A 25,374-nucleotide genomic window follows, 5' to 3' on the forward strand; every position below is an offset into this window, starting at 1 on the left:
GCGTGTAAGGAGAAGGGGGGGAGAGAAAGACTTATGGTATCATTCTTTAAAATACTGATGTGATTATCATATGCCTGCTTTATTATGATTTTTGAGGGTATAACGAAAGTATTTATTTGCAAAATGTTTATTGACTTAGACGTTTTTTATCCGTTACAATAGATTTGAAAACGTCACACTCCATGAAATTGTAATTCATTATGAACCATATTCTCAGAATAATAACTAATGAAACGACAAAGTAGAGTATTTCGAAATATATTTGAAGTTCCAAGTTTAAAAAGAAGGCTTACATTAAATATAATCTATATACTAAAAAATAAACCATCATACATTTATGTTAAATATACAACATTAAACAATTAGAATAATATAACTAATAATAACAATAAATTAGGAATACAGCATAAATAGAAATAATAATAGATTGAGTCAAATAATATTTTCTTGTACTGACATGAATTCAGATAAATACGTCATAACTTTAAGTTGCTAAACACAAGCCAGAAGTAGAGTTTAATCAAAAAAGATCATCACCCTTTTTTCCTAATAAGGTAGTTGATATTTAGAATTGTGCACATGATAGATATATCTCAACAGATGAGATCTAAATAATCATAAATAATAAAGTAAATGTCAAAATCATTAGACAATAAATATACTAATAAAAAAAATGTTAGAATTAAATCCATCGTAAAAATTTAGTGCAAAAGCTAATTATGTAATATAGTCTGGCGATATTACTCCTTATTAAGGGCATCAAAAAAGATTTCCCCCCCGTTATTTATGCTTGTATGACGGCATACTATTATCATGAAGGATACGCACAATTACTAATTATAATGCTACACCCAATGTAACTACCCCCCGTTGTTGTGACCATTTCAGCAGTTGTTTTTGCTTTTTATGAGTTTTTTTAACACCATTTCTTGGGGCTTATCAACCATAGCTAATCCTTTAGTGATAAAAAAGTAATATTTATTGACTCTGTAATATTGGAAAACCTAATGATCATACCCAAGTCTTTAAGTGAAAAAAATAGTATTAGAAAAACTAGTTGCGAACCATCCAAAGCTACTACTCCCGTTGTTGTGACCATTTAAGCACTTGTTTTTGCCATTTAATGAATTGTGTAATTCTTGATATTTTCAGCTAAAATAGAATTATATTTTTAAAAAATGAATACTTACTGTTAGATGGTACCAAATTTAGAGTTCTATTTCGTAATTTGGTGTAGATGACTCAAGACATGCTGAAAATTATCTTAACTTCACAATTTAGAATGGGGGTATTTCTATAAATGACATCAATACCAACATCCACCATTAATTAATAATGGTTTCTCGTGAAGGGAAGAATTTACCCGTGTATTTCTCCATAAATTTTTTAAACGTAGGATGATAAGCAATGTATAAGGTTATATGACATGCAATAAGCATCTTTGTGAGATCAAAGCTAAAGTCTGACTTGATGTATTCATCATTAACTTGATTTTATAGATGAATATCCATACTCTTGTTATGAGTTGAGGATAATGAGTGGTGTGTAATTCTAGAAAGGGGACTAAAGGCATATTTATAACTACAAATCCGACAAGCCATCTGTTCCTCGTGCAGTATGTATTTCCAAACTGCTGGGCCTCCATTTTCAGAAATCCAGAAAGAAGGCGACGTTCTTTTAAGCATTTTATTCAGTTCTCTATCGACTATCAGCATCTAATATTACATTAATATTGAATAATAAAGGTGGGAATGATAACGTTCTTGATGGAAGAAGATGTATATTATTTAATCAATGATACCATAAGTATTTCTTCTCTTCTCCTCGCACGCTTTTGTATTCTTAACAAAATTATCACCATTAGTTACTGGATAACCTTGTACTTCTATTAACCTTGCTTTAGCACTAATATATTTCATAACAAACATCCCAGTATGATTTGACATATTTATGACTTTCTACTCCAATTACCAGTAAACCGAATACCTTTCAACTTTGAATGAGAAGATAACCTTCTTGGAATAAAAATTTGCATGTCTTATTAAATTATTACCATTAATAAAACAAAAATATCTTAATATACAAAGCAGGGAGTGCTATAAGGTACTCCTATTAATGTTATGCTTGTGAGTGGTATGCACTCCGGTAATTCAGACAATAGAAGAAGGTGAAATGACGTCATATATACAAATTTTATCATACATTGTTAATAAGTATTTCGTGTCTTTATTTTTATACCTACCAACAGATTTTTTATATAATATTTTACACCCACCATGAGAAAGTTTTTATTCACATTCCTAAGCCTCTCATCCTACCCCCAAAATTGGAATATAAATTGCATAACTCACCAAAGTATACACATAAACTATATGGCAGCTAATGTTTATGAAGTAAATAAATTAAATAGAAAATTATCATTAATTTGATTTGTTTCCATAATTACTTCTTAGATGAAACACCACAAATGATTCCTTTAATTTTTAAAGAAAATAAACATTTTTATGAAGAAGTAGATTTGCAACAAGAAATAAGAACTGCGTATTTAAATAAAATAATTATATTGATTAAGCTTTTAATAACCACAACAAAGACACAAGTATATAATACTGTTCAATTTTCAAAATTTAATAAAAATATGGTAAATTTAAAGCCCACAATATTAAAATAACATAAATTTATCAATATATATAAAATATTCAATACAAAATTATATACCTATGTCATCATTGATAAAAAAAGTTATTTTAATTTCCTTATTTCATTATTAAAATCATAATTAATTGATAATACCCAATAAATTTATGAAGTAATATTATATATTCAAAAGTACCTTAAGAAAATTTGGACGAAAAATTATTTCATAATGTAATCAATAAGCAATGAAACAAAGTACTTTCTATAAAATATATAAAAAGAGGAATCTTGAAGTTAACCTCAGCACTTAAAGAATTCTCATTGCTGAATGATGATTGTTGTTTTGTCGTCTCTGTTGTTTTTGGCTGGTGTGGGCTTTTCAATTCCCTACAATGGTATGTCTGCTGGAGTGGCTTCTGGTGGTCTATTCAGTGCATTTAGCCCCATGGGCGATGATTCTTCCACGTCTAATGGTGGATCCTCTCAGAGTTCAAATGCAGAGATGAAGTGCACTCCTTACTACGATACTGTATATGATAATAAGTGCCAGTCTTATACTGATAGGGTATGCACTACTCAGCATCAGGAAAATTGTTTCGACGTCCCAGGGGAAACGTGCAAGGCAATTTTGGCGTCAAAACAGGTTCGAAAGTGTTTTAATGTTACTGAGTTACTATGCTCGTTAAAGGAAGATGTCGAGTATGAGGTGATTCAAGCTACTGTAACGGTACAAAATTGTCACAAAGTAAATGAGAGGGTCTGCGACACTGTTTACAAGACTCAATTTACAAACAAGGATGATTATAAGTGTATAGAGTTGGCTAATGTTGACTGTAGTCCCCATGATAAAGTAATTCAAGACAAGACTTGCAAGACAACAACAGAGTTTGATTGCAAGGAAATTGGTTTTTCTGCTCAGACTGGATTGGATGATGGTTCCCTCGGTAGTAGTGGACTTGCTAATGCTTTAATTGATGATGAGTCTTCTTCTGGGATGTTGGGTTCTTCATACGGCCGTACGTATAAAGTTCCTAGTGCTACGTATGGTTATCGGGAACCTCCGAAGGTTGTTTGTAAAAAGTCTGCAGCGACAAAATGCTACAATACTCCGCGTACAATAAGCTCTGAAAAATGTGAAATGCGTAAGGAAAAAAAGTGCGAAAAGTTTGCTGAGAGAACTCCTTTTCCCGTGGAGAAACAACATTGTCATAACGAAGAAAAGCGAGTCTGTGACCTGGAGCAGCGTCCTCAGCCTAAACAAGTGAAGAAATATGTATACTCTAAACAGTGCAGACCTATTCGTAGGACTATATGTGAAAACGCGGATGTAAAGGATCTTGTACAGTCATGCGCTCCTTATACACACAAGAGTTGTTCTTATACTCCCCGAGAGAAGTGTGTTGATGTTCCAAAGGAACATTGTTATAAAGTTGGTAAAAGTGTACAAAAGCAAAAATGTGAGACTGTGGTGAACGAAGGGAGTTACTCTGCGGCTAATTACAGAGGGGAGTCATCTTTCAATAGTGGAGGTTCACAATCTATGAAAGATTCTGTTTTCTCCTCTGATTCCTATCGTGTTGGTGAATTTGGATCTGAGCAGCAGTCTGGAACTTACAGTATGTCTGATGTACCTGGATATTAATTATATATATATATATATCTTATGTTTTAAATTTTTTATTCTTTTACTTTTAAATATACAAGTCTTTACTTAAAATTCTTATTTATAAGTTTCATTATGAACAGTTAAAAGGTGTAGTATGTGTTTAAAAATGTTTTAGATAACATTTATTCATTTTTTATTCGAAATATGCATGTATTTTGAATTTTTAAACTTTAATTAATTTATCTTCTCCTCATTAATTCTGTATTTAATGGTTTTTTCCCCCACAACACTAAACCTCTAGTATTTAATAGGAGTGGTAGAATATATGCACAATTAAATATATACAATATAAAGACTGTGGCTTCATTGATGTACGTACACGCATTTACTACGTTACTTCTTCTTCCTTTTTATAGTTATAATAATTCTTCAATAAAATTTATGAAGTTAAATAGTTTAAAATAATTGAACAATTATACGTGCACAAGCAATTGCGTGACCCCTTATCGATTAAAATATGGGGTAAAATAGGCTGCATACCTTTAACAATATAAGATACGAAATTATTCTGTGGAATGTTAACTGCTTATCTTCAAGTTCTGACCTTTTCAATCATTGTTCTTATGTTCAATGTATAAATTGCCCTAGCTTCTACGGAATCGTAAACTTCTATAACTACTAAGGAGTTACCTAAAAAAACTATTGTTTGATAAATTATTATTACTTAAAAATAGTTGTTAGTAACTATTAAGTGATGTATTTAAAAAAATAAATATAATGGACCTTTACTTATGTAGACTTCTATTGAAGATATGAATATCATTGCAATTATTAAACTTATTGTGTCGAATCTTCTAAGCAAATTTGAAAATCTCAATTGTTTGTCACATTATTGGAATAAAACTGAAGTGAATATAAGGTGAAGAAATACGTAACTTACGGATAATTACTAATAAGAGCTAATTATTGTTTTATTGAAGTTGAAATGCAACAAAATAATAAGGATATCCCCTCCCTATATATGAATTATCTGCTTTTTTTTGTATGACCTCAGTAGAAACCTCGTTTAATTTTATACACTATTGTCAAAGTAAATCTGGTTATAAAAATGAATTACACCCCAACTCATCGCTCCCTCTATTGGAGGAAACTTCTAATACAAATTGGAGGCTACACTTGCTCAAATTCTTTGACTAATCTACACCTGCAGAAATAAGGAATTATGTTCCTATTGGACTGGAGATAATTGAGCGTTTAAACTAATGAGCTTTATTCTTATACCCTCTTACTTATGCCTGTAACAAGAAAGAAAAATCAAAATTTCTCTTACTCTTTCATAGAAAATGTTTGTCTTGTTTGGTAAATGAAAAGCTTAGAGTTTTTTTACTTAATTCTAAATTATTTTAATCATTTTAAACAGTATTACATAAGGTTTTTTTTTGTACCATCTAGTCAAATGACTAGTCAGTCAGACTATTTGTTAAATTTAATAAAAAAAAACAGATTGTTTCGATACTTATTCCACAAATAAATTAAAATTAGAACATCAAAGTTGTTTACCAAAATTTAAATTCCAGATTTATATGGTCTCTGTAATTTTTTTTTCATCTTATGAATTGCTCGACTTGTTTGGGCCATTCAAATGCTATTTCATTATTGAGGTTTTTAGTTTGGCTTGTATAGCTTTCAAATTCTTCTTATCATATTCTGTTCAGTTAGCAAGATAATTCTCTTGAACTCTATATCTTTAATTTTCAAAATATGACAAAATAAAGTGGGTTCACTGATGTTCGCTATGTATATACTTAAATCTAAATCTTTTTTCTTTTTTCTTGTAATTTTCTTGTGTTCTTTACACTAACTGCTCTTAGAGGTTGCCCGGAACTTTTAACGCAATCTTTCATTTATTCATGATTGTGAAGGGAAGAAAAAGAGAAGAAGAGAATATGCACAGAATCATGAGAAAGTTGCATTAACTCACTTCAACTGTGAGTTTGGATGTGTACAAATGAGTCTGGAAGTATTTGGAAGTATATTTAAAAAAAATAGATTCATATAAAACAGCACTATATCATAACTATGAATACTGACGTATACAAATATAAACATTGAAAGATTTTAGTTTACATTAATGATTGCCTTTTTTTTTAGGGTGGGTCATCAGTTGAGAGTTGCAAATAATTTGAGGGGGGTAGTTCATTCTAGGATCTCGTTGCTTAAGTTAATTATTATTTATCAGGTACATTGAAGGGACAAATCCAACAAGGCGATTGTAATTATTTTGACTTGCTCAGTCAGTTAGTATTTTATTTCTCGAAATTTTGTTTAATTTCGGGCAATATATTTGCTTAGTTTATAGCAGAGGTGGGAATAAGTCGATATATAGATTTTTAGTTCATGTCTATACTCTCAAGTCAAGTCCTTTAATACTTTCATCGAGCCCTCAATTTATGAAAATTTGTTAAAAACTGACTTAAATCCATTAAAAGCTCAAGTTTTAGCTCTCAAATACATGTTAATTGGTAAGCCTTTAGTTTTAAGATCAATTGAGTCGCAAATCTTCAAAATATGGACTAAAGTCAGAGTCTCAAGAAGTTACTTACGGAGTGAAGATCATATATTTGAATAATATTTTATATTGTACCTATTTGTTTTGTACTTATTTAATTCATCAATTTTAATTAAAACATAATCATAATTAAAGTATTACTTTCATTACTTCTCATTAAAGCGAAAGTTATTAAATTATGAGGAATAAAATTAACAATTAATGCTATAATAGTGTCTGAGTCTGAGTGTTATGACTTATTATTTATTTTCTTACAAGTTATATCTAGTAGTTTCTATTATATAATTAAATACAGACATACATATTTATTTACTTATTAGTTTGATTAAAGATCGTCCATGCCTTTGCAAAATAGATGAATCTGCTTATAAAGATAAATCCATTAAAAATATTTAATGGGAAGAAATTTCTGTGATTATTTGTAAAAAGTTTAAAAAAAAATTATACATATACTTAAAATGTTTAATTTCTTGACTAAAGATGAAATACAAATGGTGAGGAAATAAAAAGATGGAAATAACTTAAAGACAAATTATTTAAATACCAAAGAACTTTTTAAGGACTGAAGAGGGGGGTTGAGGTTGAGTCATTCACTGGATTCAGTCAATTTTTCCATATTTATGTTTTTAAAAAAGGCAAATTAGTCTCAAAAAGTATGTAGGTGAGAATATAAGTAAATTCATATTTATCTCCTTAAATTCCCTTAATTGCACTCATTCAAATTTTTCAATTGAATACTTAAATTAACTGATAATTTGATAAACAGGATCTAATCAGAATTGTAAATATAGACTTAAATTATATGCAATTTATTTGAATTAACACACAATTATCGATATTAATAGAAACTAAGATATGTTTGAGTCAGGGCCTTCTACTTCAGGAGTTTATAGGAACCAAGAATCAACAACTTCGTCTTCTCAAAAAAAAAAAAATAATAATAATGCTAATAATGAACACAGGAAATATATATTTATTTTAAATACAAAATAAAAAAGCAAAAACGATAAATATTTATTCAATGAAGTATTATTTAATCTAAATAAATAATCCAATGAAAATAAAAATACATTTGAACTTCTTGTTCTAAATACTATAGATATTTTTAATCCAAATAATAGTGATATCGTTTGTTAATAAGTTATCAATATAATTTTTTTTAAATAAATTATTTATTTCATAACAAAAATAATTAACTTTCGACGGAGATTCCTTATCCCCTTGAAATAATTATTACATTTCCCATAATCACTGACTTTATATTCACAAAAAATTCCCAAATCATAATTACCGGGAAGACAAGATATAGAAATCATGCTCAAAAGATGAGTTATGATTCAATTTAAAATTCTGTCGTCTACTAAGTAATAAAAATAGTTTATCTATTTACTCATTGTTCTACATGTTACTTTTATTTAACTTATGAATATATCCAGGAAATTATTCTTTATACTAAAAATTTAATTATTTTTGCCTTTTTAAATTATATACATCTAGTACGAGATACCACATTCGACGATCCTCGTCTCTTCTCAAGCCATCTACTCTATGATATACGAGGATCAATGAGATATACGAGGATATGTACTTTAAATATACACTTTATTTATCCAGGATGACTCTCATATTTATATATTAATATACATACATATACACGGAGTATCTATATCAACGGTCACTAAACCTATTATGTAAGTAGATATATCACATACTCCAATTGTATCGGCTGATCAATTGTTACTTATGTGAATTTTTCCATAAATAATCTTCAATATTCGTCCCCAAATGATATATAACCAATTGTAATAGAAAGTGTCATATTATGATATACTTTGATTAAGGGACTTGGCAGATATTCGAATATCGTTCATAAATATTTCGTTCATTCTTCGGAAAACTCAACTTTACAATTAAAAAGAAAAACTGGAGAAGAGAGAAGATAGAGAGAGGATGTAATATCGCTATTCTCACTAAACATTAAATTTTTGCTATGAGTACCTGAAGATGTACAAAAGGAGATGATTGTTAGATTTAATTCATCGATAGACCTAGATCCATTATTATGAAAGAAAATTTTTAACTTTTGGGTTTCAATCCCGTGAATGGAGGAAGAGGTCAAGGTTACGGATTCAAGACTCATTTTCATCAAAGGAAGATCAGGTATTTTTACTATAACTATCAATCCCCTATTTTGATCTTCTTCTGTAAAATTGGATTTCATTCTGGACTAAGACAATGAAAATATCAACCTAAAGCCAAATTGAGAAAGAATATTGCTGTATCCTTAGGTTTCCATTAATAAAAAGATATGATTAATTGATGCATACATATTTAGCATTCACCTGGCAGTACCAACAAGTTCCTGTACGATTTTTACTTGAATATATGACCAACTTATTTTGAAATGTTAGACCTCATTGCTGGATTTACTTAGTACCTATTTCTTTTAACACATAGCCATTTACAGTTTTACGTAATAGTTGATAACGTAAAAAACATTGTGGTGCATTATTTTGGGGTAAAGCTAAAGCACACCTGGAATGAAAATTAGACTTCATATATTCACGGATTTAATGGAATAGTAATAACATCCAAAATGGAATTAAACCCATTAACTACGTATATAAAAAATTATATGAAAACATAAACAAATTTAACTATTCACCTCATCGTAGCAATTCTATAAAGAAGGTATTTTTCCTCTTGAAACCAATTTCACCATATAACTAAGGGTGATAATTTTGGTAAGAATAGAAAAGCGTGCGAGGAGAAAAGAAGAATTGCTCATGGCATCATTGATTAAATAATATACATCTTCTTCTATCAATCATGAACGTTATCATTCCCGCCTTTATTATTCAATATTAATATAATATGAGATGGTGATAGTCGATAGAGAACTGAATAAAATCCCCAAAATGACGTCGCCTTCTGTCTGGATTTATGAAAATGGAGGCCCAGGAATTTGGAAAATACTTACCGGATGAGAAACAGATGGTTTGTCGGATTTGTCGATATAAATGTGCCTTTAGTCCCCTGTCTAAAATTACACGCCACTCATTATACTCATCTCATATCAAGAGAATGGATATTCATCTATAAAATCAAGTTAACGTAGAATCAAGTCAGACTTTAACTCTGATCTCACAAAGTTGCTTATTGCATGTAATATAACATTATCCATTGCTAATCATCTTCGTTTAAAAAAATTTATGGAGAAATACACGGGTAAACCTATCCCTTTCCGAGGAACCATCATTAAATTAATGGAGGATGTTTGTACTGATGTCATTTATAGAAATACATATAAAAATGTTTTGAGTTATCCACATCAAATGACGATCAAGTTATCAGTAAAAAGTATTTACTAATATCGAAATGGAACTTTGAATTTTGTACTATTTCACAGTAAGTATTTAATTTTTTTTACATCTAACCATAAAATATGATTCTATTTTAGCCAAAATTATCGAGAATTATGATACACAACTCATTAAATGGCAAGAAAAAGTGCTTAAATGGTAACCACAACGGGAGGAGTAGCTTTGGATGGTTCGCAATTAGTTTTTCTGAAACTAGTTTCTTCACTTAAAGACTTGGGTATGATCATTAGGTTTTCCAATATTACATAGTAAAATAAATATTACTTTTTTTATCACTTAAGGCTTAGCTATGGTTGATAGGCTCCAAGAAATGGTGTTCAGAAAACTCATAAAGCCAAAAACAACTGCTAAAATGGTCACAACAACAGACGTAGAGTTTAATCAAAAAAATCATCACCCCTTTTTCCTCATATGGAAGTTGCTATATACAATTGTGCACAAGATTGATATATCTTTATCGATGAGATATTATTAGAAATAAAGTAAGTGTCAAAATCATAAAATTATACAATAAATATACTAATAAAAAAAATGTTAGAATTAAATCCATCGTAATGATTTAGTGCAAAAGCTGATTATGTAGTAATTTCCGGCGATATTACTCGGTATTAAGGGCATCAAAAAAGATCCCCCTCCCCCGTTATTTATGTTTGTATAACAACATACTATTATCATGAAGGATACGCACAATGGCTTATTATAATGATATACTCAATGTAACTACTCCCGTTGTTGTGAACATTAAGCAGCTGTTTTTTCCTTTTATGAGTTTTCTGAACACTTTTTCTTGGAGCTTATCAAACTTAATGATCATACCCAATTCTTTAAGTGGAGAAACTAATGTCAGACAAACTAGTTGCGAACCATCCAACGCTACCATTACCGTTGCTGTGACCATTTAAGTACTTATTTTTGCTATTTAATGAGTTGTGTATCAAAATTCTTGATAATTTTAGGTAAAATAGAATCATATTTTATTATTAGATTTAAAAGAAATGAATACTTACTGTTAGATGGTACAAAATTCAGAGTTCCATTTCGTAATTTGGTGTGGATTTCTCTAAATATGCTGAAAATTATCTTAACTTCACAATTTACAATGGGGTATTTCTATAAATGACATCATTACCATTGTCCTATATTAATTAATGTGGTTCCTCGGGAAGGGAAGAATTTACCCGTGTATTTCTCCATAAATTTTTTGAACGTAGGATGATTAGCAATGCATAAGGTTATATGACATGCAATAAGCATCTTTGTGGGATCAAACTTAAAGTCTGACTTGATGTATTCATCGTTAACTTGATTTCATAGATGAACATCCATACTCTTGATATGAGATGAGGATAATGAGTGACGTGTAATTCTAAATAGGGGACTAAAGGCATATTTATATCGACAAATCCAGCAAGCCATCTGTTTCTCATCCGGTAAGTTTTTTCCAAATTCCTAGGCCTCTATTTTCTGAAATCCAGATAGAATGCGACGTTATTTTCGGCATTTTATTCAGTTCTCTATCGAGTATCAGCATCTAATATTATATTTATATTGAATAATAAAGGCGATAATGATAACGTTCTTGATGGAAGAAGACGCATATTATTTAATCAATGACGCCATAAGTATTTCTTCTCTTCTCCTCGCACGCTTTTGTATTCTGACCAAAATTATTAACCTTAATTATTTCCTAGTATTATTTTTATATACCAGGGCTACGGAGTTATAAGTCAGAACATTTGTTCTGATTCCACCTACAAAAATTATTATAATTTTATGTATATAAAGCATACTTATTATCTAAGCCTTACATTGAGTGTTCGTAAGGTTTTTTTTCTAAATGGTCATAAAATATAGGTATTAATTACTATCAATTTGTAAAACCTTAAAGTTAGCTCATTTACAAGTTTACTTCACAAATTTCAAACGTGCTCTGTAGTCTATAAAATCAAAACTCTAGAACATCTCTAAAATATAAAATATTATGTTGGGAAGAGCATATCTATTAGTCATGGTAGAACATTACTTAGTCTCGTGATTAGTGAATGTCATCAGAATAATTTTGCAAAGAGAGGTTATTTGTATTGTTGTTCCTCGGGTACAAGTACATAAATTATGTTCAAAAACTTATGAATGTATTAGCAATCGATAGATTGTGTTCCATTTTATTTGCTGATTGTTGTTCATCTTGTTAAATAACTCATATTAAATATATATATATATATATACCTGGCGTAATTATTTACTACATACAACAAATAATTTATTAGTTATATTAGTAATAACAACCTAAAGCTATAAATTAAATCTATATTTATAGTCTCTAGACTCAAACGACTCAATAGTAATTATAAGGGTCATAAAGTTAAAAAGTTATTGATAAATAATTGTGTGTTGGAGTTGGAGTCGGTGACATTCAAATGCTGGAGTCGTGCATTTTATCTACAGACTCCACAGCCCCGTTATATGCCTAGTCCAGAGATATGACCTTATTCATATATTATATGAAATTTATATAAAATATTTATAGTAGAACAAAATGCCTGTTGAATGAATATATCAATGTTATGATAAAATGATTACTTTTATTCTTTTATCTTGAGCAATAATTAAAGGTTTCATAGAATTTACATTTTTGGTCATCTTACTAGAATCTTAGTGTTAAATAATTAAGATCGCTTTTTAAATAAGAAATGTTTTTTACTTATATTTGCTAACTGATTGATCATTAGATTTATAAAAAATATCTTGAAATATATAAAGTGTTATACATTTTGAAAAATTTTGGACCTATGAAGTGCCCATCTTTTCCAATTTTACGCCTAATTCCCAATGTACCAATGTAAGGTAGTGATTATCGACACCTTTTAAAGTTTCCAAGGCATGTGTCGATAATTTTCCAAATATTTCATGTTTATCGATATTCGTTAGGACTCCAATTATGATTTTTTGTGGACATCGATGCTGGAAAGTGAATAAAAATATCCTCTTGCAAAGGAAGAGAAGACGGCACATTGAGCCAAACGGAATTTTAAGGCCTTTCTTTGGATTGTCAGTGCAATCATCCTTAAATAATATTAAATTTGAATTATTGCAAGGATCATTGTCACTGTTAAACAGTGTTGCCTTAGAAATTCCACATTTCATATTTTTTTGTAGAGTAAAGACACAATATCCTGAAATATATGAAATTGTGGTGACATAAAATCTACAGTCAGACAATAGACATCCTTTAAGATGAAGTGACTGGCTAAGTGTATCATAATCTTCATTAGCAATCACAAAATGTGTCTCACTGACTTATTTTTGTTCATAAGAAGCAATTACAGGGTGCGTGGACAAAATCTGCCGCTTCAAAAAACAACAACTTCAAGCTTATTTTATAATATTTATTGATACAATAAAAACGAATATATTTATTAGAATATAGAGCAGCTATCTATTCAATGTAGCCGCCGTCTGCGGCCAAAACCCGCTCAATGCGGCTACGAACCCGAGAACAGGCATTTTGGATCTGCGCTGCATCTATCTCACTGAATTTCTCCTTAATGCAGGTGATGAGAGACTGTTTTGTAATATGGAGGAGCGGTTGGTCATGTTCTCTACGTAGGACCAGACAAAGTAGTCCAACGGGTTCAAATCCAGTGGTGAGGGAGGCCAAGAGGAGAAGGGTACGAACGAAAAAGCATTGCTTTTGAGCCATTCTTGCGTCCACTTAGCTTTGTGGGCCGGAGCCGAGTCCTCCTGCCACATCCACGGCCTGTCGCTGACAACAGACTTGATCCACGGCCACACAATATCCTCCAGGACCTGCAGGTAGATGTCAGTGTTCACCCTGAGGTCTGTCTCGAAGATTTGGGGCGGCATGACATGACTCTCACTCGAAACGATCCCAAAGACCATGACAGAAACTTGGTCTTCATGACCCTGAGGACGTCTCTGTTGTTCACGACAATCCTGCGATGGTTGTGGGAGTTGTGGATTTGATCCTGAACAAAATTCTTCTCATCACAGAAGAACCAGAGCATGTTCGGTGACTTTGGGTTCTTCAAGATGTTCAGCAGCCTGAAGCTTTTGAGTAGCTGCAACCCTTAAGTCTATTCAGTCAGAAGTTGGGCTGTCTGACGCCTGTAGGACTTGCACCTTAAGTAGTGGGGATCCTCGTCGATGATGACCTTGTTGATGAAAGTGACGTCCCGGACAATCCTGGTACTCTTCTCCTCCTTTTTCTTTCTGTCAACAACGTCCATCGGGTCTGATAACTCCTACAGCTGCTTCCTGAGACTTTTGACCGTTCTAACTGGCATTGACAGAAGTTTAGAGATGTCAGCATTGCTTAATTTCATGTGATCACTAAGCATAATTTGAATAGCAGCTCACTTACGATCTCTCTCATTGAACACAATGACTTTTCTTGGGCACTTAAAATGATGCTATCGCTACAAATGGTAAACAAATAACTGAAGCCTACCCGGGAAAATTTTTAACACCAACATAGACGGATCAGACATCAGCTGATGGAGTAATGTCGTCTTTAAAATGCGGCAGATTTGGTCATGCACCCTGTATTTGGTGTTGTTTGTTATTGCTGTAAGAGCAAACAACAAGGTCTCATCTTGATGTGCACAGTTGCTGTTTATATTATGTATTATTCCTCTGCAGCATGGCATATAATTTTTCTAAAAAAGGATTAACAAATGACTACCAAATTAAAAATATGATTTTCATACAAGTAAATAACTCTACATTTATTATTACCTAAATGCAAAACGAACTTGTGAGGACTAGGATTATACCCCCGACCATTTCTCTGCCTAATTGCATCAAAAAATTATTGAAGTTGATCTTGTTGTAATTTATGGCAGCAAATGTACTCCAATTTTATATCTTCAGATTTCATGAGATGAATTAGATGCCTGAGAGAATAGATACAGGAGATGAGACCTAGCCGACCAACGGACGCCTGGAATCAATAACTCTGATACCATCACTCCTCTCAAGCACTTCATACATTTAAATGAATCTATGAAATATTTCTTCCGCACGTGATATATTAGTCGGAGATCATGCTTCCTATATGTCAACCCCATATATGGAGCAGCTGTTCATTATATTAAAATTTTGGTAATAAAGTTCCTAAAATTCCGGTGTTAGTAGAACGTCCTCACTTTTGAATCCCAAAAATTAAATTATCATGAGCCCATTTTAATGACCAGGAACAGGAATACTTTGTTAAGTTAACAAATGTCTTAATATAAAATACATAGATGTAGGAGAAGAAATGAACGTAGCTACAATATCTTTATGTTGAGGAAAATTCATATTTATTAGTTATTTGTGGATTATAAAATAATACAAAAAATTTTAAATGTATATTCAATTACATGTATTAATTGATTATTTATTTATTACTATATGTTTTTACGAAGTTTCCTATCTTTTTTTTTTCTTTTTTTTCACGGTCATGGCTTTAGTCTAATAGTGATTGCAAATTATCATATTTGATTTTGTACAAACTAATATCAGATGGAAGTGCATATGCATGGTCTATGCTTATTATTCGATAGTAATCGATCTCATTTTCGGTTTCCATTGGAATAATGAAAATATTACTATCAACCAAATGATCCTCTTACTTAGTTTGGCAAGTTGAAAGTCGACGCTTTATCCCCCGGTATGGATTTTTTAGTATTTGAACAGTCATTAGATTTGGTAGGAACGAGGCTGTATTTTAATTTTCTTATGGCTTTCACAGATTCTTGGTTGCTTAAATAGTCCTTCGACAAAAATTGATCAAAGCATAATACAGAATGAGAAGATGGTGTGAAGTCTTTTGGACGGATAGTTTTAACTAATTTATCCCGAATCTCTATTATTATACAAGAAAGCGAAACGTAAAATTGAATACGCGATATGATTAATCTAATAATCTAAGCTTTACTTTGATCTCTAGGAAACCTATGGAAACTACGTCCTGATGAAGAACTCTTATCCAAATTGCAGCAACCGAAAGCAGAACAATATTTTAATCATTTTGTAAAAAATTTCGTTTATGAGGACTCAAATTCTTTCACCAAACGTTGAATTGTTGATTTTGCAGGTCCATTACGTTGATCATAAATTGGCTTTAATGCTCTTAAAGCTTGGATCAAAGACTCACCACTTTTGTAATAAATTTTAATAATTTGCAAGCGTTACTCGAATGTGTACTGCTCCATGATGAAACTACAATTATTTTTGGGCACAGCTGTCAAAGAAACAATAACAAATATGACATTGTTTTCGAAACCTATTAACGTGAAGTGTGAGCGTCCCTATTGAAAAACCCTTTAAATAGAAGTAAAGATCTCCTTCCTTCCTGACTATAGGGCCTTATTAGTTGTCAACAGTAGATCCATCATTGGGTAAGTTTACTAAAATCTACCATCATAACTTTCTCTTTGTAATCATTCTTCCTTTTCTCTCTCTCTCTCTCTCTTTCTATGCCAATGACTTTTTTTCCTATTAAATTATGAGAAAATTTGTTAAAAACGGTATTAAATCCAATAAAGGATCAAGTTTTAGCTTTCAAATCTGAGTCAGTTTGTAAGTCTATAATTGTAAGATCAATTGAGTTGCAAATTTTTAAAATATGGAGTCCAGCCCGAGTCGCAATTAGTGAGTCTAAGTCCGCACCAAGTAAAGATTATGTATTGGTATAATATTTTACATATTTACATTTAAAGAATTACTTAAGCTTAATAATATAATTAAGTATATCATTCATAAATATAATTTGTTATAATTAATCATTCAACTATATATGCATTTTAGGCTAAATATTGATTTAATAGAATCTACTCCAGATGAATAGTGATAAATTTACCTCTGGATTCCTCCAAAATTCATCTCAATCATATTCAAATACTGTTCTATGAGTAATATCTGAGAGAAAGGATTTCATAATCAATGAAAACATCATTAGTGACTAAGCAAGGACTCATGAAGAAAGTGAAGAGTTCTAATGGTTCTTGATGATTTTTCAAGAGAATAAGAATATAGATTATTCATGAATTACTTTTTGACAAGTAGTGACGAATAATTAACATAAGGATAGTTCAAAGAGTATTAACTGAAAATGATACATTTGAGTATTTTGTATTTATCATTATTCAATGAATCATTCCAATATTTATTAAGGAAAATTGAATTATGATGTGTATACCTAAATAATGGCCAATTTTAAGACATACTTAAATAGTTTGCAGTTATTTATTATTTTACCAGACTATTTTAATATTCTTACTTATAAGGAGCTCAATGTTTTTCCATAATTTGCTATTTGATTTCTCATATAAAGCTCTTTACTTACAATTATTTAGTCAAAATTAATTTTGTACAGTTAAATTTTGATTGTTTAAGAAATTGAGACTGTTGAATATTTAATAAAAACTGACAATCAGTTTTACTTTTGATATTGGTTAATATTTATTATCACTCTCAATTATAGTTCTAATATGGTCATATTTATTCTAATCAAATATTTGAAGTAGGGAAGGTGGATATTAATTAATGAAATTGAATAAATTTAATTTTAGTGAAACTTTTCTAATGACTACATTTGCTTAAAAAAAAATTAAAATTTACCAACAAAACTCCCGAAAATTACTTTTTCAACCATAAATTTTTTTTTAATCTATTTTCAAAGTAATGTAATAAGACGAAACTCGAAAATGTTGTTATCATTAAAGGCTTTTAATAATTAAAGCAATAGGCATAAATTATTTTAAGTTAAAAAGACTAGTTTTAAGGTCATATAAATAGGTCAGAGAAAAAACAAAAAGTCAACTGCTCTTGTAATTTTTTATTTTAACGTGTGTACTAAGGTATCTCATTTTTAGAGTGACCTGTTAATTCGATTTTCTGTTGTATTTTGATGAAAAAGTTATGTTTGTAAAGATTCAGTCTTCAAAGTGCGTTTTTAACTTTAAAGCTATTTGAAAATTACTTTTTTTTTTTTGCATTTTCGTTTTGTAAAGGGTTTCAGAAGTTTCAATTTTAAAGTTATGTTGCTGAATTTCCAAAGTTTCTCTTCTCAAATGATGCATAGAATAATAATCAATATTTTTCATTTTTAAGAAAACCAAATTGTAGCCCAACAAACTACTTCAGATACTAAAACGATCAAAAACATTGTATTAACATGTAACTAGAATCAAATAAGTACCAGTTCTAAATTTTATTGCAAGTGGTTAAGGTAATAGAAATTAATGCTATGTGGAGTGTCAAATCAAATGTACACATAGCTGGACAACAGATTATGAAGAAAAATGTTTATTAAGTAAAAGAAGAAAGAAAAACGGGTATCAAATTTTCATGCAAATACCATAACGAGTATTTTCACTGTTTTAATCTATATTTTGAATTGATGTAGCTATATATAAATTCCGTTCTGAGATGACATCCAAATTAGTTATGAGTGAGGTTGTACAATGTACATAGATATGAGGTCAGAATCCCCTTTCCATAGAAGAATACAATGAATTTTGATTCATTTAGTCTATACTTTTCTTTAAAAAAAGTCATATATATATATGAATATCAGATGAGGTTGCACTGATTAAGTTTAATAAGCATTATAGTATTACTACACTCCATTTGACCTAGGAATTGTCTTTTATGTGCATATCAATTAAGTATATTTCTTTCTGTAGGAACGACGTTGTATCGAACCTACGCACATTTAGTTCAAGATAATAATTTATTTTAAAATATTAAAAATGTAGCGCCTGAATATCTTTCGACTTCACTGAAAGGTTTGTTTTAACCATTTACCTCAATATCGATAATTTCTAGATAATGAACGAGTATATGTAGGGGTGCTAAGCATTTTCGCCTTAAACTATTTTGTCTCACGATATTTCGCATTAAACCATTAAATATTCATTAATGCCATAGGTTTTGCTATATAGACATGATGGATTATTCATATTGAAAAATACTCTGTGATTGACAAACAGGCATAATATTATTAACAAGAATTACTTATGGCATCATTGATTAAATAATATACATCTTCTTCTATCAATCATGAACGTTATCATTCCCGCCTTTATTATTCAATATTAATATAATATGAGATGGTGATAGTCGATAGAGAACTGAATAAAATCCCCAAAATGACGTCGCCTTCTGTCTGGATTTATGAAAATGGAGGCCCAGGAATTTGGAAAATACTTACCGGATGAGAAACAGATGGTTTGTCGGATTTGTCGATATAAATGTGCCTTTAGTCCCCTGTCTAGAATTACACGCCACTCATTATACTCATCTCATATCAAGAGAATGGATATTCATCTAAAAAATCAAGTTAATAATCAATACATCAAGTCAGACATTAACTCTGATCTCACAAAGATGCTTATTGCATGTAATATAACCTTATCCTTTGCTAATCATCTACGTTCAAAAAATTTATGGATAAATACAAGGGTAAACATATCCCTTCCCGAGGAACCATCATTAAATTAATGGAGGATGTTGGTACTGATGTCATATATAGAAATACATATAAAAATGTTTTGAGTCATCCACACCAAATGATGATCAAGTTATCAGTAAAAAGTATTTACGAATATCGAAATGGAACTCTGAATTTTGTACTATCTCACAGTAAGTATTCAATTTTTTTTAAATCTAACCATAAAATATGATTCTATTTTAGCTAAACATATCAAGAATTATGATACACAACTCAGTAAAGGGCAAAAACAACTGCTTAAATGGTCACAACAACGGGGGTAGTAGCTTTGGATGGTTTGCAACTAGTTTGTCTGAGACTACTTACTTCGCTTTAAGACTTGGGTATGATAATTAGGTTTTCCAATATTACATAGTCAATAAATATTACTTTTTTATCACTAAAGGCTTAGCTATGGTTGATGGGCTCCAAGAAATGGTGTTCAGAAAACTCATAAAAGGCAAAAACAACTGTTTAAATGGTCACAACAACGAGGGTAGTTACATTGGGTGTTGCATTATAATTAACAATTGTGTATATCCATCATGATAATAGTATGTTGTTATATAAGCATACCTATATAACGGGGAAAAATCTTTTTGATGCTCTTAATAGGGAGTAATATCGCCGGACATTACTACATAATTAGCTTTTGCTCTAAATCTTTACGATGAATTTATTTATAAAATTTATTTATTAGTATATTTATTGTCTAATTTTATGATTTTGACATTTACTTTATTATTAATAATTAGTTAGATCTCATCGGTAGAGATATATCTATCCTGTGCACAATTGTATATAGCAACTTCCACATGAAGAAGAGGGATGATTATCTTTTGATTAAACTCCACGTCTCGCTTGTGTATTGCAACCTAAAGTTATGACATATTTAACTGAATTCCGATGTTAAAACAAGAAAAAATTATCTGGATCAATCTATTATTTCAATATTTTGTATTTATAATTTATTATTATTAATAGTTATATGATTTTAATTGTTCAATTTTGTATATTTAACTTAAATGTTTAATGGTTTATTTTTTAGTATGTAGATTATATTTAATTAAAGCCTTCTTTTTTAAACTTTGAGCTTCAAATATATTTCAAATACTCTACTTTGTCGTTTCATTAGCTATTATTCTGAGAATAAGGTTCATAATGAATTACAATTTCATGGAGTGTGACGTTTTCAAATCTACTGTAACGGATAAAAAACGACTAAGTCAATTATACGTAGTATATCTTCATTAAACATTTTGCTAATAAATACATTCGTTATACCCTCAAAAATCATAATAAAGCAGGCAGATGATAATCACATCAGTATTTTAAACAATGATACCATATGTCTTTTTTTCCCGCTCCTCCTTGCACGCGTTTTTCTCTACAATATTATCAACTATACTTATAAGTAAGGGTGATGATTTTGGTAAGAATAGAAAAGCGTGCGATGACAAAAGAATAAATACGCATGGCATCATTGATTGAATAATATAACTAAAATATTCTTCTATCAAAAACGTTATCATTCCCGCCATTGTTATTCAATATTAATATATAATAGTCGATATAGAACTGAATAAAATAACTAAAATAACGTCGCCTTCTGTCTGATTCCTGAAAATGGAGGCCAGGAATTTGGAAATACTTATCGGATGAGAAACAGATGGCTTGTCGGATTTGTCGATATAAATGTGCTTTTAGTCTCCTGTCTAGAATTACACGCCACTCATTATCCTCATCTCATATCAAAAGCATGGATATTCATCTAAAAATCAAGTTAATGATGAATACATCAAGTCAGACTTTAACCTTGAGCTCACAAAGATGTTTATTGCATGTAATATACCCTTATCCATTGCTAATCATCCGACGTTCAAAAAATTTATGGAGAAATACACGGGTAAGCCCATCCCTTCCCGAGGAACCATCATTATATTAATGGAGGATGTTGGTAACGATGTCATCTCCAAAATCAAAGAAAAAGTCGAAGAGAAGGATATTTTTGTTGCTGTCGATGAGACAAAAGATAATCAGGAGCGATCAATCATCATTACATTTTCCATACTTATTTTCATTGTAATGCTAACAGTGAGAAAATTTCTATATATATTATCTTATAAAATATTGTATTATATTGTCAATAATAATAAGTCAAATACTAATATTTTGTTTATTTCTAAATTTTGAATAACTTATTTTTTTCAATCAAATAATATATTATCTATATTGAGGTGTATGCATATACTCGTAAATAATTATATTTTGTATTTTAATTTATATAGTTCAATTTAGTTATATATCTAAAGAGTGGGGAAATTTGAACTAACAGTCCATATTATATACATTAATTTCCATAGTTATAAGATTGAATTATGTAAATCAAAACCAAACATGTCGCCTATTTACTGTTTAAATTGAGCCAAAATATTTTATTAACATGCAAACATAAAAAAATAATTTAACTAATAATATAATATATTGTACAAAAATAAATATAATAATATCTAAACTGAAAATATTTCTAAATCGATTAGATTAATAACTTATTTCGAAGTGTAAGACCATCTACTTCTAATATTCCCATTCCTTCTATTCAAGCTATATCATTAATTTATTATAGAAATTAATGGCTATATATACTGTAATTGCAAGACACAAGTTTTAGTAGCGATTGAGTCTGACATTAACTGGACAGCTAATTTAACTCTCATTTTACAACTTTTGATAAAAAAAAGGGTCCTTTTAGCTTATAAACAAGCCTAAAATAAAGTTTAGATTAAATTTCATGGAATTCTTCAAGGTAAAACTATCTTATCACAACTTTATTGGACGAATACTTCTCGTTCATTTTTGCTGCAAAAAAATACTTGAATTGCAAAAATCTTACATATTAACATAGTGTTTTGAGGACTCTTATAAAAATACGGATCATACAACGATCCACCTGCCAAAAGACCTATATTGAAATTGTTCGAGTAAAATAGTTGGTGTGTGATTTCCTAAAAAAATTACCTCTTTATTAAAATACAACGAAAATAGAGAAAATAATGAGGTTTTTCTTTGTTTAATACACATAAATCATTAAATGACAAAAGCAGTTTTAACAAAACACTACTTCATTTGAATTTAATATCCTGTGTTGTAGTCGAGTCCGTCTTTTCAGATTTCAAGTTATTTTAAGGGTTCAGAACTACTTTAAGTTGCCATGCCTCCGTTTCTTTCAGCTATCTTGTCAAAGTTGAGTCTAATTAATCATACTCAGAGTCAAAGTCTATGGCAGAATGACTCCAATAACACAGTTCTGGTAGTATCCAAGTTCATAGCAATACATGGAGACGAATCTATCACTTTACAGACAAATGTTAAGTATATCACTTAACTATAGTTATAGTCATATCCTCAATTTCAAAACACAAAAACTAATTTAAATGCCTGTTATAACAATCTGAGATCATATTTGTCTCCTTATTCACATAATATAAATATAAACATCTATTTACCATTAATTAACCTTTTCCAACGCATGTACTACATCATTTTTGCCATCGCTGTCGTACAGAGATCCTTAAATGGCCATAGAACATAGGCTCCCATGTTTCTGGGTTCAAGTTATCATACTTCTGACTCCAAGTCTTCATGCTCCGAGTCCGAGATGAGTCCAAGTCATGATGCCTCTGAACTAAGACGTCACCGAATCGGATATAAGTCGAGTCCTCATGCTCGGAGATGTTACCATATTTACTTGTTTATAGCTATTGTATATATTTCTTGTTCATGTACCTTCCCATATTATAATATAGTGAGTTACTCTTACACTCTTCAATATGGTGCAGCGACGGAAAAGAATCTATTCCCAAGGATTTGAGTGTTGAAAGAGGATATCATTGATACAGGACAACTACGAACTTTCTATGAACACTTGTATAAGTATACATAATCCAGTAATATAAAATCACGAAGACATCATTATTACCGAAGTGATTCTTCAATACTCTTCACAGATAACAAGATCTGCATTGAAAGTCTTCTTTTCCTCATACACTTTTGCTCGTGAGCTCTACTTTACACTCATCTATTACATTCATTGCTTATATAATTAGTTGCATTTAATTATAATTATTTGAAATTCCTATTGATATACAGCCTCACCTCTACATAAGTATTTCTTTGCGTTCCTCCCCTTCTTCCTACACGACAAATATTTCTACAATGCTGAGATGATAGATTTTTAAGAAAGAGCTTTTATGCACACAAGAGTTCTGTAACTAAAGGAATTGCAAGGCTTAAAAAGTTAATTATTATTTTTTGTTTATGTATTTAATTTTTATGCAAATATTCATATGTATGTAAGGGTATTTCATTGCATAGAACATAATATGTGCGTGAGTTTCACCCAGTGTGGGGCAGACAGCCATAGTATTTTCGCTGTTTAATCAGTTAATAAGTAATATGATAAGACAGGGAGTCTAGTGTAAATCTTTGATAGAAATAGAAATAAGAACTCAATATAATTAAATACATTCAGGGCTAATTTGGGGTAATACGAATAATAATACGCCTGTTTTTTCGTGTATTAATTCTGAATTAACTTTTAAGACCCTTCAAGGTGAGGATAAATAGTAACGAGCCGTCTTACTGAATTAAGTTTTACTGATCAAATTGGTTTAATGATTTCAAGGCGAATTAACACAATCGAGAACCAAAAACTCTAACAAGGACAGCTCGTTAAAGAGAGAGACACTCTTATGCTATTTGATGGATCTGAAGATTTCCATTTCTGTAGAGGTGAGACTCTGAGCCTATTAATAACAATGAAAGTTGGAGGGAAGGGGACATATGTAAAGGGTAGCCGGAGTTATAAGTGGCCCCTTACACCCTTATGTACGACACATTAACTGGTCCAATTTGCCCTTTTTTTTGGAAATGTTGAGACGTCATAGTGTTAAAATATGCATTGGGGTAAAAAGAGATGAATGACAAATTTTCGAAAATTTTGTCTTCTTCTTTTATTATTTTTCAACCATTAGCAGATATGATTAAATCTTTTTTATAATTTATTTTACATAATCAAATAATCTTTATAAAATATTTATACTATTTTGTTCTTAAATTAGTTTTTCTTGGATTTTAAACGGAATAGTAGTTAAGGACTTTTTTTTTAGCCTATTACTCACAGCGCGTATTATCGATCTTTTTTTTTTTTTTTAATTAACCCTCAATATTGTCGAATCTTTACTATTAAAAATGAACAATATTATCAGTAAGGGTGATAATTTTGATAGAAAAGCGTGCGAGGAGAAGAGAAGAAATACTTATGGCATCATTGATTAAATAATATAAATCTTCTATCAAGAACGTTATCATTCCTGCCTTTATTATTAAATATTAATATAATATTAGATGGGGATAGTCGATAGAAAACTGAATAAAATGCCTAAAATAACGTCGCCTTCTGTCTGGATTTCTGAAAATGGAGGCCCAGGAATTTGGGAAATACTTGCCGGATGAGAAACAGATGGTTTGTCGGATTTATCGATATAAATGTGCCTTTAGTCCCCTCTCTAGAATTACAGGCCACTCATTATCTTCATTTCATATCAAGAGCATGGATATTCATCTAAAAATCAAGTTAATGATGAATACATCAAGTCAGACTTTAACTCTGATCTCACAAAGT

The 25,374-nt window shown here is 30.3% G+C and overlaps 1 protein-coding gene and 5 long non-coding RNA genes across 7 annotated transcripts; 3 read left to right on the forward strand and 3 right to left on the reverse strand.

Annotated features, from left to right (window-relative positions):
- Positions 1-243: 243 nt before the first annotated feature.
- Positions 244-2,578, reverse strand: LOC139906856 (uncharacterized). The gene is made up of 2 exons (XR_011782935.1): positions 1,018-2,578; positions 244-955 (listed from the first exon to the last, which is right to left on the reverse strand). It is a non-coding gene; the product is annotated as an uncharacterized lncRNA (long non-coding RNA).
- Positions 2,579-2,926: 348 nt separating this feature from the next.
- LOC121126868 (uncharacterized) lies at positions 2,927-4,354 on the forward strand. Its single transcript, XM_040722223.2, has one exon. The coding sequence runs from the start codon at positions 2,966-2,968 to the stop codon at positions 4,277-4,279; it is 1,314 nt and encodes a 437-aa protein (XP_040578157.1). The 5' UTR covers positions 2,927-2,965; the 3' UTR covers positions 4,280-4,354.
- A 3,715-nt stretch (positions 4,355-8,069) lies between these two features.
- LOC139906663 (uncharacterized) lies at positions 8,070-9,593 on the reverse strand. The gene is made up of 3 exons (XR_011782355.1): positions 9,478-9,593; positions 8,811-9,347; positions 8,070-8,735 (listed from the first exon to the last, which is right to left on the reverse strand). It is a non-coding gene; the product is annotated as an uncharacterized lncRNA (long non-coding RNA).
- A 490-nt stretch (positions 9,594-10,083) lies between these two features.
- Positions 10,084-12,003, forward strand: LOC139906662 (uncharacterized). Its single transcript, XR_011782354.1, has 3 exons — positions 10,084-10,220; positions 10,273-10,412; positions 10,477-12,003. It is a non-coding gene; the product is annotated as an uncharacterized lncRNA (long non-coding RNA).
- Positions 12,004-19,213: 7,210 nt separating this feature from the next.
- LOC139906851 (uncharacterized) lies at positions 19,214-20,293 on the forward strand. Its single transcript, XR_011782922.1, has 3 exons — positions 19,214-19,843; positions 19,896-20,035; positions 20,098-20,293. It is a non-coding gene; the product is annotated as an uncharacterized lncRNA (long non-coding RNA).
- A 73-nt stretch (positions 20,294-20,366) lies between these two features.
- On the reverse strand, positions 20,367-24,204 carry LOC139906853 (uncharacterized). Of its 2 annotated transcripts, XR_011782930.1 has the most exons (4): positions 23,847-24,204; positions 23,512-23,784; positions 23,198-23,449; positions 20,367-21,779 (listed from the first exon to the last, which is right to left on the reverse strand). It is a non-coding gene; the product is annotated as an uncharacterized lncRNA (long non-coding RNA). The 2 variants fall into 2 exon arrangements; XR_011782929.1 differs by having other exon boundaries at positions 23,198-23,784.
- Between the last annotated feature and the right edge of the window lie 1,170 nt (positions 24,205-25,374).

Source organism: Lepeophtheirus salmonis, chromosome 12 (assembly GCF_016086655.4).
Source record: "Lepeophtheirus salmonis chromosome 12, UVic_Lsal_1.4, whole genome shotgun sequence".
Taxonomy (NCBI): domain Eukaryota; kingdom Metazoa; phylum Arthropoda; class Copepoda; order Siphonostomatoida; family Caligidae; genus Lepeophtheirus; species Lepeophtheirus salmonis.

What these genes read in the sequence shown, in the direction of transcription:
- LOC121126868 (XM_040722223.2), top strand. Translation starts at nt 2,966, where the DNA reads ATGATGATTGTTGTTTTGTCGTCTCTGTTGTTTTTGGCTGGTGTGGGC.